Source organism: Aquila chrysaetos, chromosome 15, assembly GCF_900496995.4.
Source record: "Aquila chrysaetos chrysaetos chromosome 15, bAquChr1.4, whole genome shotgun sequence".
NCBI lineage: Eukaryota > Metazoa > Chordata > Aves > Accipitriformes > Accipitridae > Aquila > Aquila chrysaetos.
Window position 1 is genome coordinate 30,556,261 of NC_044018.1, and position 10,623 is coordinate 30,566,883.

Below are 10,623 nucleotides of genomic sequence, written 5' to 3' on the forward strand. Positions count from 1 at the left end.
GGGGCAGCCCCCGGGCAGGGTGGGGGCGCCATCCCCTGACCCTCCCCACTAAATCCAACAGCAGAGCACAGCCCAGGGGTTGGGGTGCTGCCCCAGGGGACCTTGGGGCCAGAGGGAGGGAGGCTCCGGGTTTGTTAATAAAAACATTTATTTTGCATTTTGTCGTTGTTTGTACAGAAGTGCCCAATACCTGCGAGTGTCCGGGGCTGGCACGTGGTAGGGGGCCAGCTCCAGCTGCCGGGGGCATTGGACAGGGGGGGTTCACACAAACACAGGGCGTGGGCTGGGGAGGAGTGTATCAAGTCCCTGCTTGGGGGGGGGGGGGCTGAGACATTCGTTCTTCGTCTGCTGCCCCACAGGGGGGGCCTGGACACGAGTCTGGACTGAACCCCTCTCGGGGGGGGGGTGGGGGGGTGGGGGGGGGGGTGGCTGTGGTGGGGGGGGGGGGGAAATGTGCCCCCCACAGCCTCGCCAGTGCTGCCCCCCAAGCCCAGCAGCAGAGGAGCTGGGGGGCTCCCAGTGTGTGCGGTGCTGCCGGGGCAGGGTGAGGGCGCAGGAGCCCCCCTGCCTTGCCAGGGCAGAGCCGGGGAGGGGGCTCCAGGGTGGGGACAGCCTAGGCAGGGGGCAGGGGGCGTGGGGTAGAGCAGACCCCAGGGCTGCCTCTGCCCCCTCCCAGGGTAGCAGGGAGGGGAGAGGAGCGCCGGGGAGGGCTCCACTCACACCACAGGAGACCCACGGCCGATGCCCGAGGGGGAGGTTCAGTGCCGAGTCCGTCCAGAGCCCGGCACGGCAGCGCAGCGTTCCCTGGGGAGCAGCGAGCCACGGCCCTGTCCCCGTCCCTTCTTTACCCAGATTTGTAGCCCACGAGCTGCATGAGGCCCTTCGTGCTCATGGACTTGGGTCTCTCCAGGGGGAAGCCCAGCGCCCGGCTCCAGATGAGCTGCGAGAGGACGCCCAGGGCCCGGGAGACCCCGAAAAGCACCGTGTAGTAGTTCATCTCCTTCATCCCGTAATACTGCAGGGGGAGAGGGGGCTCTGTTAGGGCAGGGCAGCCCCGCGGGAGGGGGCAGCCAGGACCCGCCACCCCCTCAGGGAGCAGTGCTGGGGCAGGACCGGGACCCCCGGGCTCACCTGCAGCAGCACCCCGCTGTGGGCATCCACGTTGGGCCAGGGGTTCTTAGCCTTGCCCTGCTCCAGCAGCACGTTGGGGACGATCTTGTAGAGCTGAGCCACCAGCTTGAACATGGGGTCCTTGGGCAGGTGCTTGAGGGCGAACTCCCGCTGGCAGGTGTAGCGGGGGTCCGTCTTCCGCAGCACCGCATGCCCGTAGCCCGGCACCACCTACGAGGACACGGGTCAGAGCCCGGCACCAGCTCAGCCCCAGTCTCTCGCTCCCGGGCAGGGCCGGACTCACCCTGCCCGAGTTGAGCGTGTTCCAGATGAAATCCCGCAGCTTCTCATCCGACACCTCCTGGCCCAGCTCCTTCTGCAGGTTAGTCAGCCAGAGCAGCACCTCCTGCGGGCGCGGCAAGCGGAAGAGGGGGTGAGAACAGCGGCACGCAGACAGACAGACAGATGGGCAGACGTCCCGTGCATGGAGGTGCTCACCTGGTTGGCGAGGCCGTGCAGGGGCCCAGCCAGCCCGTTCATGGCGGCGGCGAAGGCGAGGTACGGGTCGGAGAGGGCGCTGCCGACCAGGTGGCTGGTGTGGGCGCTCACGTTTCCCCCCTCATGGTCACTGCAGGGGCGAGGGGCCGCGTCAGGTCTCCCCCGTCCCCGCCGAGGGCCCCCAGAGCTGCGGGGACACTCCCACAGCAAACACCCCCCCCCCCCCCCCCCCCCCGTGATGTACCCAGAACAGCACAGCCCTGCCCCAGGGCTGCCCGTGGCCCCACACCGGGTGCCCGGTGACACCCCCAGAGCAGCCCGGGCACGTCCCAGGACCTGGCCCCATCCCTGGCCCCGGGGCTGGGAGCAGGGCCAAGTCCCCGCCTGCTCCGGCTGCTCCTCCCGGCCCTGCACCTGTGGATGGTGAGGTAGAGCCGCATCAGCTCGATGAACTGGGGGTCAGTGTAGCCCAGCATGTTGGTGAAGTTGTGGGACCAGTCGAGGTTGGGGTCGATGGCCCCGATGCTGCTGCCCTCGCGGTACAGGTTGCGGTAGATCTTTGCGGCGACGCAAGGCAGCTTGGCGATCAGGTCCATGGCGTCCTCGTAGACAAACTGGGACAGGCGGGGTAAGATGGGGTGGCTGTCCTCCCCGGGGGGACTTGAGCCACTGACCACCCGCACCCAAATCTGCACCCATGCCCTGGCCCAAGCTCAGAGTTGGGGTGGCTGAGCCCCCCCCCTATGCCGCACCGGGGCGTCCAGTCCCCCCATACCTCCCAGTACTTGACGCGGTGGATGCCCTCAGCGTAGGCGCGAGCAAACTTGCTCTCACTGTTGAGGGCGGTGATGGCGGCGCTCAGCTGGGACATGGGGTGCAGGTTGGTGGGGAAGTTGTCCAGCATGGTCACCACATGGGAGGGCAGCGCGGCACGCCGGGCCCACTCGCGGGAGAGCCAGCTCACCTGCAGGGGTCGAGGGGGTCTGAGCTGCAGGGCAGGGGGCCGGCAGACCCCCCCACACCCCCTGCCAGACCCCCCACGTGTTACCTGCTCCTGGGTGGGCACCTCTCCAGTAACTAGCAGCCAGAAGAGCCCCTCGGGCAGCGGCTCCTCTCCCCCTGCGGCTTTGGGCAGCAGCTTCTGGCACTCGGGGATGCTGTAGCCGCGGAAGCGGATGCCCTAAAGAGCCCGGCACAAGCGTCAGCCGCTGCGGCATCGCCCACCCGAGGCGGGTGCCTGAGCAGGGCAGGGTCAGGCCCTACCTCATCGGGATCCAGCACGGAGGTCTCGTATATCAGGCCCTTCATGCCCCTCATCCCGCCGTACAACTGGAGAAGGGTGGAAGGAGGTGGTTACCGGCTGCGGCACAGCCCGGCAGCCCCGGTGTGGCACAGCATCCCCCCACTCACCATGTCCACCGTGATCTGCCCGATGGCCGTGCTGCCATGCTGCTGCCTGAAGCTCTTGACTTTTGCCTGCTCCTTGGGGATCATGCTGGCAAGGACATCTTTCAGGTTCTGGGAAGAGGGGAGGGGGCCATGAGCCCTGGCACCCATGGGGAGGCCGAGCACATGCTCCCCCCTGCCAGCACCAGAGAGGGGTGACAGCAGCAGGGGCTCCTCTTACCGTGGCAGCACTGGCGTGACGGGCAGCGAAGAGGACACACGGTGCATTCTGCAGAAGAGCAAACACAGGGACTCAGTGTTACCCAGGGAGAGCCCTCCCATGCATCCCGGTTCGGTTGCCCTGTTTCGGAGGGGTGTAGCCATACAAGTGGCCCCCCCCCAGCCCCAAAGCATCCCCAGCCCCCCCCGGAACACAGTACAGCTCCCGTAGCAGGAGCCGCCCCGTGACTCCCGTCTCACAAGGACGCTGCGCCCAGCAGCCACAGCGGCTTCCCTCGCCCACGCGTGCTAGAGATCAGAGCCAGGCAGGTTCAGCCGGGCCAGGCAGTGCAGGGGGGTGGCGCGGGTCCCCTTGGCGCTGCATCACGTTCATTCACATCACGCACAATGCCGGCCACGGCCGGAACCGCTGCAGAACCGAGCATTGCACCGAACAAACCCGGCGGTGGCGAACGCGGCCGCATTTTGCTTCCTGCTCTGCAGAGCGCGGAAGTGGCCGGCACGAGTGAGCTGGTGCCGCCGGCAGAGCCCTGCCAGGCCAGCACCGCTGCGGTTTTCCTGCACTGGGGCTCGGCAGGCACTGGGGAAACCGATCTTTGTTCCTCGCCGCCGCGGGGACTCCGGCTGGCGGGAACACCCTGACGCAGTCGGGAAGCCCAGGCCTGGCATCACCCCTCGTCCCTGCCCGCTCTCCCTGGCAGGACCCTGCCCGTGGCAGGGACACAGGACTCGCCCATGCCCGAACCCACTCACAAGCACCCAGGTGGGCAGCAAGGAGGCACAAAGAGGGCCAGGAGTCACATGGGGTCACCGTGCCAAAAGGCCGCATCCACACCCGGCATCCTGTGCCTTCCCCGGCAGAGACCCCGGGGCCGGGGCCAGCCCCCGGCGTGGAGCTGCGGCAGGGCCTGCGGCGCAGGCAGAACATGACTCGCTTTTTCCACTGGCTCCCGGGAGGGACGCGGAGGGAGGGCCAGTGCTGCAGTGAGCCCCAAGCCCCGCGTACGGCCAACCCAGCGCCCCATGAGCCCCCAGCCCGGCCAGGGGCACCCCAACACCCCCAGTGCGGTTAGAACCATCCGTCGGCTCAGGGCAACTGCGCCGCGTCCCCCCGCAACAGGCAGCACCTGGGAAGGGAAAATGCCGGCGGGAACAATGGAGGCGGCAGCGGGAAGCCCAAGGTCAAGGCGGCCGCTGCTGTCACCGCAGGGGCCCCCGCCGCACCCCGTCTCACCCCGTTCACGGGGCAGCCGCACGGCTCATCCCATCCGGGCCGGGCTGTCACGGAGACGCCGCTGGCTCAAGGTCACACGTGTTGGCGGTGACACCGAGCACCGGCTGACGGGTCTGGGGCAGACCCAGCCGCTGCCGGACCCTCCCGGGTGCCCCCGCTGCAGTTTTGGAGTGCAGGAGCCCCCCGGGCTGTGCCGGCCACGGCTCGGCGGAGGAGCGGCCGCGGTGCAATAGCTCAGGCCGCGGGGAGGAGGAGGAGGATGGCGGCAGGACGGCGGGTTGGGATTAGGGCGCAAGCTGGCGGGGTGGCCCTGGCTGCGGGGACAGCGGGTGTAGCGGCCCCCCCGGGCGAGCGGGGCCAAGTGGGGCACAACAACACACCGGGCCGGGCCCCGGCTCCCAAAATAACGCCTGGTCGATAGAGACGCTGCAGCGGCCCTTACGAAACGCCGGGGCCGCGGCCAAGGCAAACGGGCGCGGGGGGGGGGGACCGAGGCCCCCCCAGCCCTGCACCGGTGCTCGGTCCCCCCGGATCGCCCCCCCCCAGCACAGCCCCGGGCCAGACGGGGGGTCCCCTCGCTGTGACCCCGTTGCCCTCTACAGCACGGGGCCGCTGGGGAAGGTCGAGGGGGATGGCACAGGGGGACCCCCGCCCCCCCATCTCCTCACTGCCGGTGCCGCCCAGCGGGAGCCCCCGGGGCTGGCGTGGGCCCCCCCCCCCCCCCACGGCCCCCACGCTGCAGCACAGCCCCACAATGCGGGGCGGGGGGAGGGGGCAGCGCGCCCCTAATGGGGGCTGCAAGAGGGCGGGGACCCCCAGATGGGGGCTGCAGCCGCGGCAGAGCCCCCCCAAGGCGCGGGCAGGGCTCGGAGCCCTCCCCCCCCCGTCTTCTAACGGGGCCGGGCTGCCGGCCGGGGCCCCCCAGCCCCGACAGGGCAGCGGCGGGGGGGCAACCCGCCCCGCCGCTGGTTACGGCCGCTCCCGGCGGAGGCGGCGCCGGTACCCGCGCCCACCACGTGCTGCTGCTGTTACTGCTGCGGCGGCGAACGGCCCCGCGCCCCCCACAGCCCCCCCCCCGCTGCCGCTGCCGCCGCCGTACGGCCCCTTTAAGGCAGCGCCCCCCCGCGTCGCCCCTTTTAAGAATCGGCCCCCCGCGGCGTCGCCCCTTTAAGGCGCGGCGGGGCCGGGGCGGGCGCCCTCACCTTGGGCCCGCGGAGGCGCACGGCCGCCCGGCTGCCGGCGGCGAGGAGCGTCATGGCGGCACCGGGGCCGGGGCGGGTCGGGACGGAGCGGGGCCGGGCGGGAGTGGGGCCGGGACCGGGGCCGGGCGGGAGCGGGCGCGGGGCCGGAGCGAGCGGCGGCGGCGGCGGCGGCCGGGGGTCCTCAGAGCGGCGGGCGGGGCGGGGCGCGGCTCCGCGCTCGTTATTAGCATAGACCCGCCCCTGCCCGCCCCCTCGGGGCCGAGCCGCTCGCCGTTGGGCGCGCCCCGCGCCGCGGGGCGGGGATAGGCAAATGAAGCGGCGGGAACGGGGGGCCGGGGCTATAGGTGGCCGAGGCGTTCGCCTGATGCGGGCCTGGGGTGGGGTGAGGCGGCGCTCCGCCCCCTCGCGTGACGTCACCGGCCGCAGCGCGTGACGTCACGCCGCGGCGTCACCCCCCCCCTCCGGGCGCGTCGGTGGTTCGGTGTTGCTCGGCTGCGCTGCCTGGCAGCCCCGTGATGCCACCAGGCACCTGGCCACGTGCTATGAGGTCACCGGGGCCCGTGACGTCATCCCGCACTCAGCCGCAGGGGATGGAGGTCACCCTGTGACATTGCCCCGGCTCCGCGGTGACGTCAGGGCCCCGGCACAGGGGGCGGGGCTCGGCCGCGGGTGACTGTCCCCGCTGACCCCGGGGCATTGCCCCGCTGGCCCCGGCACCAGGGACGGGCGGTGGCCCGGGTTGGGCGACGCCCGGGGGGGGGACGGGACCCCCACGGTGCCCCCGCGGCAGCAGGTCTGCCGGGGCCGGGAGACGCGGGCCCATCGACGGCTGCCAGGGTGGGGGGCAGTGTGCCGCGGCAGATGGACGCCGAGGACGAGGGAGCGCGAGTCGCCAGGGACACGGGGGGGGACACGCGGGGCTGCCACCAGCGTCTCCAGCCCTGCGCAGGGTCCCGCACCGCCACTTCCACACGTGCACAGGAGTGAGACCTGCCCTCGGGTGGGCCTGCGGCACGGCTGCCGCGCAGCCCCTTTATTGCCTGCAGCAGGGAGGGGGGTTCCCAAAACCGGCCCCGGATGCCCGACCACCCCCCTCCCCCAGTGCAGGCAGCTGAGCCCCGGTATCCCCCGCTGTGTCCCCCGGCAGCGGCTCAGGAAGAGCCTGGGCTGGCAGTGTGCCCGCAGGAACGTCCCAGCAGGAGCGAGGATGCGGCCCCGGCCCCCGTGGCCGCCCCGTTGGGGAGAAGAACCGGCGTGCCGGTGCCCCCAGCACCGCAGCTGCAGCGGACGGACAGTGAATAAATAGAATGAGAGCACCAGAGGGGGTGAGGCGGCGTCTGTGCCGGCTCCGGAGTCACGGTCTTCCCCGGCACATCTGCCCGTCCCAGCAGGGTCAGTGGGGATGAGGTGAACCAAGAGGTAGGGGACGGCCAGAGGGAGCCCAGTGCCGTCCTGGTCCCGCGAGGCCGCCGGGGCAGGTCGGCACCGTCCTCCGGAGGCAGCCGGGACTGTCTGCATCACAGCTCGTCATGTGGGATGTGGAGCGCGTGGTCGCACAGGTCTGCGGTGACAAAGGGTGCTTCTCTCAGGACACGGCAGAGCCCCGTGGGACCCCTCCCCAGTGACACATCCACTGCCTGCCCGCAGCGTGGGAACAAGCCATGTGCGGAGCACCGGGGCTGGCTGGAGCCGTGACCCATGCTGAGGGACACCTGCGCTTCCCCTTCGCTTTGTTCTGTGGTTAATGAGAAACGCGGCTGTTTGGACAGAGCTGCCAGCCCGGCCTCTCCCCAGGTCCAGCACCCGCAGCCGGCCGGCAGAGCCGCATCAGCCCCGGGCAGGCAGGGTGCAGGCAGCAGGTGCCTGGCTGGGGACAGGCTGAGACACAGGAGCAGTCGGCAGCGCCGCAAGACCCCCAGGAGCCCCCTGGGGAAGGAGCATTTCCCCCAATGCGTGTGCCGGGTACAGAAGAGACCCACCCTGGCCCAGCCCTCCAATACAGGTAATGAACGTGGGCCACGTTCATTAATAGGGAAGCACAAAGGTCGCGGCATGCCCTGACCCCGGCGTTTGTGAGCTGGAAATAGCCCTGCGGGAAGGGAGATTGGCCCGGCCATTGGCTGCATGAGGAGCCCCACGCTGGTGCGGCCAATGGAGCCGGCGTGGTATCTGCCCTGGCTCGGCCCCAGGCAGCGCACGTCTGGCCGGGCAGAGATTCCAAAAAAATCTGCAGGCAGCTCCAGTGGGCAGCAGGATCCAGGCGCTGGGCTGGCAGCGCAAGCAGCGAGGAGGCACACCCCAGCACTGGACTGCCGGAGAGGGGCTGCTCTGCGGGATGAAGGGATGTCAGGATTTTGGGGAGGACTCGCAGCTCCTCTGTGTCCTCCCTGCTCTGGGCTGGCAGCACCTGCTGTCTCAGCACTGATGGAGCAGCTATGAACCCCTGGGCATCAGGAGAGACCCCTCCCCAGGAAAGCCCAGCCCGGCTCACCCGTCCGCTTGCTGCAAAGCCGGTCCTTGACATTGTCAGCCTCGTGGGAAAGGAATTCGATGAGTTCATCCTCATACTCCTCGGCGATGCTCTCACACTGCAACGGGAGCCGCCCGCGGGTCAGACGGCAACCACGCGGGGCCAGGCGACGCCAACAGCACCGGGGGGAGCCCAGAGCCAGGCCCATGCCCACCCACCCCAGCCCGGGAGCAGCCTCCTTCCCTCCAGCCCCAGGAAGGACCAAGGAAGGGGCCGGCAGCTGCAGGTAGGACCAGCTCATCCCTAGAAGGGCCGCAGCTGCCCAACACAGCGGGTTCCACTACCCAAAATCTCCACCAAGACCCAACAGCCACCACAAGGGCCTAGTCCCTGCGCGCACCGCAAATTTCAGGCTAGAAGCCACGTCTCCATCGATTTTGACCCCAGAGAGGTCCATCTTGGTCCCATCGTGGGAGATCACCCGGACATAACTCTTCCGGTGTGTGGACGGATCCACTTTTTCTCCGTATTCCTTCATCTTCTCACACACCCGCTCCAGCAGCTCCGTCAGATGTGCCTCTGACCTGGCATAGGGCACCTGCAGCACGAGATCAGCAGGGTCAGGCCTCTGAGTGTGACAGCAGAACAGGAACGCCGGACCGGCGCCTTTTCCCAGGAGCACAGAGAAAGGTTCAGATGTCTCCATGGACGCCCCGCGAAAGCCGTGGGGCTGCGCTAGTGATAGGCAGTGGAGGAAGCTGAGGAATGGGAGATGGGGCTCAGCCAGCCCATGCAGAGCACCCGACACGGGTGTGATCCCTCCCTCAACTCCCCCAGTCTTCAACATGCGGCTGCTGGCCCCGGTCAGGCCAGACCCGCTCTGCCGCAGCCTCCACCCGACCTCCTGGTGCTGCAGGCAGGTAGGTGCCCACTGGGAGACATCTCACCTCCACGACTGACTGGCTGCCGTCGGGGTTGATCCGGAAGGAGCCCATCTGGATGGTTTTCCTGGGGTCGACCTGGGCGATCTCCCACTCCAGCTCGTCCACCAGTGCCCGGCACGCTGTGGAGGATGCAGGTGTTAATGGCCCGGAGCTAACGGCATTGCCTGAGCCCACACCTCAGCCCCTGGCACTGACAGGCCTGCGGCTGCCCAAAGCTGCCAGGAGTAACCGGTGCTACTGATAGACAGGGACGGCAGGACTGCGGGGAGCAGGTCCCTGTGGTGCCCTGTGGCCCTTCAGGAATGTCTGCCTGTCCCCAAGCAGGGTGAGCACAGGTGGGTGGCAATGGCTGCAGGACAAATGGGTCCCAACCACCACCCCATCTCATCCCAGCCCGTCGTGTCGCGTCCCGCCGCACCTCCGCAGTGCAGGTCCTGGCTCCGGCGGGCGCAGGTGGTGGGCAGCAGCGCAGCCAGGGCCGCGGCCAGGCAGAGCGCGGGTGGGATCCAGCCCCTCATCCTCACGGCTCCGCTGCTGGGCGACCTGTGGGCACGGGCAGCTCCAGCACTGGTGGCCCTTGTCCCCCCACAGCCTGCCCCCCCGCCCCGGCTCCCCCAAGGCCCATCCTCAGCAGGGCCCCGTGTCCCCTACAGAGCCCCACTGTCTATAAGGCTTTGTCCATGGCGTTCCCCCCCCAGACCCCCACTGAGCCCCGTCCCCTGCAGGGCCCGGCCGTGCCCCGGGACTCCCCTACAGAGCCCCCTCCCCTACAGGGTCGACCCCAGACCCCCCTATAGGGCCCCCTCGCCCACAGAACCACGTCCACAGCCCCCGACAGAGCCCCCTCGCCTACAGGGCCGAGCCCAGATCCCCCCCCTCAGAGCCCCCTCCCCTACAGGGCCTTGCCCGGAGCCGCGGGCCCGGTCGAGCCCCCAGTACCGCGCCGCTCTCCAGGTCCGCTCCGCCAACTCCGCCGGCTGCCCCGGGGCTCCCCGCGGCGCCGCCTGTCCCGGTGCGGCCTTCCACCCGACCCGCCGCGGCGGAAGGCCACTCGGAGAGGGCGACGGCCGAGCCGATCGGGCCGCGGGAGCCGGTCGGACCGGCCGGAGCGGCTCGTCGGCCCGCGGCAGGGCCGTCCCGTGCGCAGGCAGCGCCGCGGGCAGCCCGCGGCGAGTACCGAAGGCCCGCGGCGATGCCAGGGCCCCGTCCGCGTGGCGCTCGGCCCCCGCGGAGGCGGGGCCTGCGGTAACTCCGCCCCCACGACCGCCCCGGCCCCGGCCCCGCCCCCGGACCGGCGGCCGCGCCGTGTCCCAGGTGCCAGCCTCGATCCTTCCTGCCGTGTCCCCGGTCCTGGTCCCGGCCCCGGTCCGGGTCCAGCTCCGCCGTGCCGTGTCCCCGGTCCCAGCCCCGTTCGGGGCCCCGCTTCTTCCTGCCGTGTTCCCGGTCCCAGTCCCAGCCCGGTCCGGGTCCGGCTCCGCCGTGCCGCGTCCCCGGTGCCGGTCCCTAAGCCCGCGGCCCCGGAGTCAAGGAGGAGACGGC

At 70.4% G+C, this 10,623-nt stretch overlaps 2 protein-coding genes across 6 annotated transcripts; both read right to left on the minus strand.

Moving 5' to 3' along the window:
• Positions 1-130: 130 nt before the first annotated feature.
• Positions 131-5,798, minus strand: CS (citrate synthase). The gene is made up of 11 exons (XM_030037793.2): positions 5,671-5,798; positions 3,236-3,283; positions 3,019-3,126; positions 2,872-2,937; positions 2,657-2,788; positions 2,384-2,572; positions 2,023-2,222; positions 1,609-1,738; positions 1,415-1,516; positions 1,132-1,341; positions 131-1,015 (listed from the first exon to the last, which is right to left on the minus strand). Exons 1-11 carry the CDS (start codon positions 5,722-5,724, stop codon positions 845-847), a joined length of 1,410 nt encoding a protein of 469 aa, XP_029893653.1. The 5' UTR covers positions 5,725-5,798; the 3' UTR covers positions 131-844.
• An 856-nt stretch (positions 5,799-6,654) lies between these two features.
• CNPY2 (canopy FGF signaling regulator 2) lies at positions 6,655-10,280 on the minus strand. Of its 5 annotated transcripts, XM_030038024.2 has the most exons (7): positions 9,981-10,227; positions 9,503-9,627; positions 9,088-9,203; positions 8,541-8,738; positions 8,162-8,258; positions 7,178-7,231; positions 6,655-7,144 (listed from the first exon to the last, which is right to left on the minus strand). In XM_030038024.2, exons 2-6 carry the CDS (start codon positions 9,600-9,602, stop codon positions 7,188-7,190), a joined length of 555 nt encoding a protein of 184 aa, XP_029893884.1. In that variant the 5' UTR covers positions 9,603-9,627; positions 9,981-10,227; the 3' UTR covers positions 6,655-7,144; positions 7,178-7,187. The 5 variants fall into 5 exon arrangements, with proteins under 5 accessions (XP_029893884.1, XP_029893883.1, XP_029893880.1 ...); XM_030038023.1 differs by lacking the exon at positions 9,981-10,227 and adding an exon at positions 10,262-10,280 and having other exon boundaries at positions 6,655-7,231; XM_030038020.1 differs by having other exon boundaries at positions 6,655-7,231; positions 10,024-10,227.
• Positions 10,281-10,623: the final 343 nt, after the last annotated feature.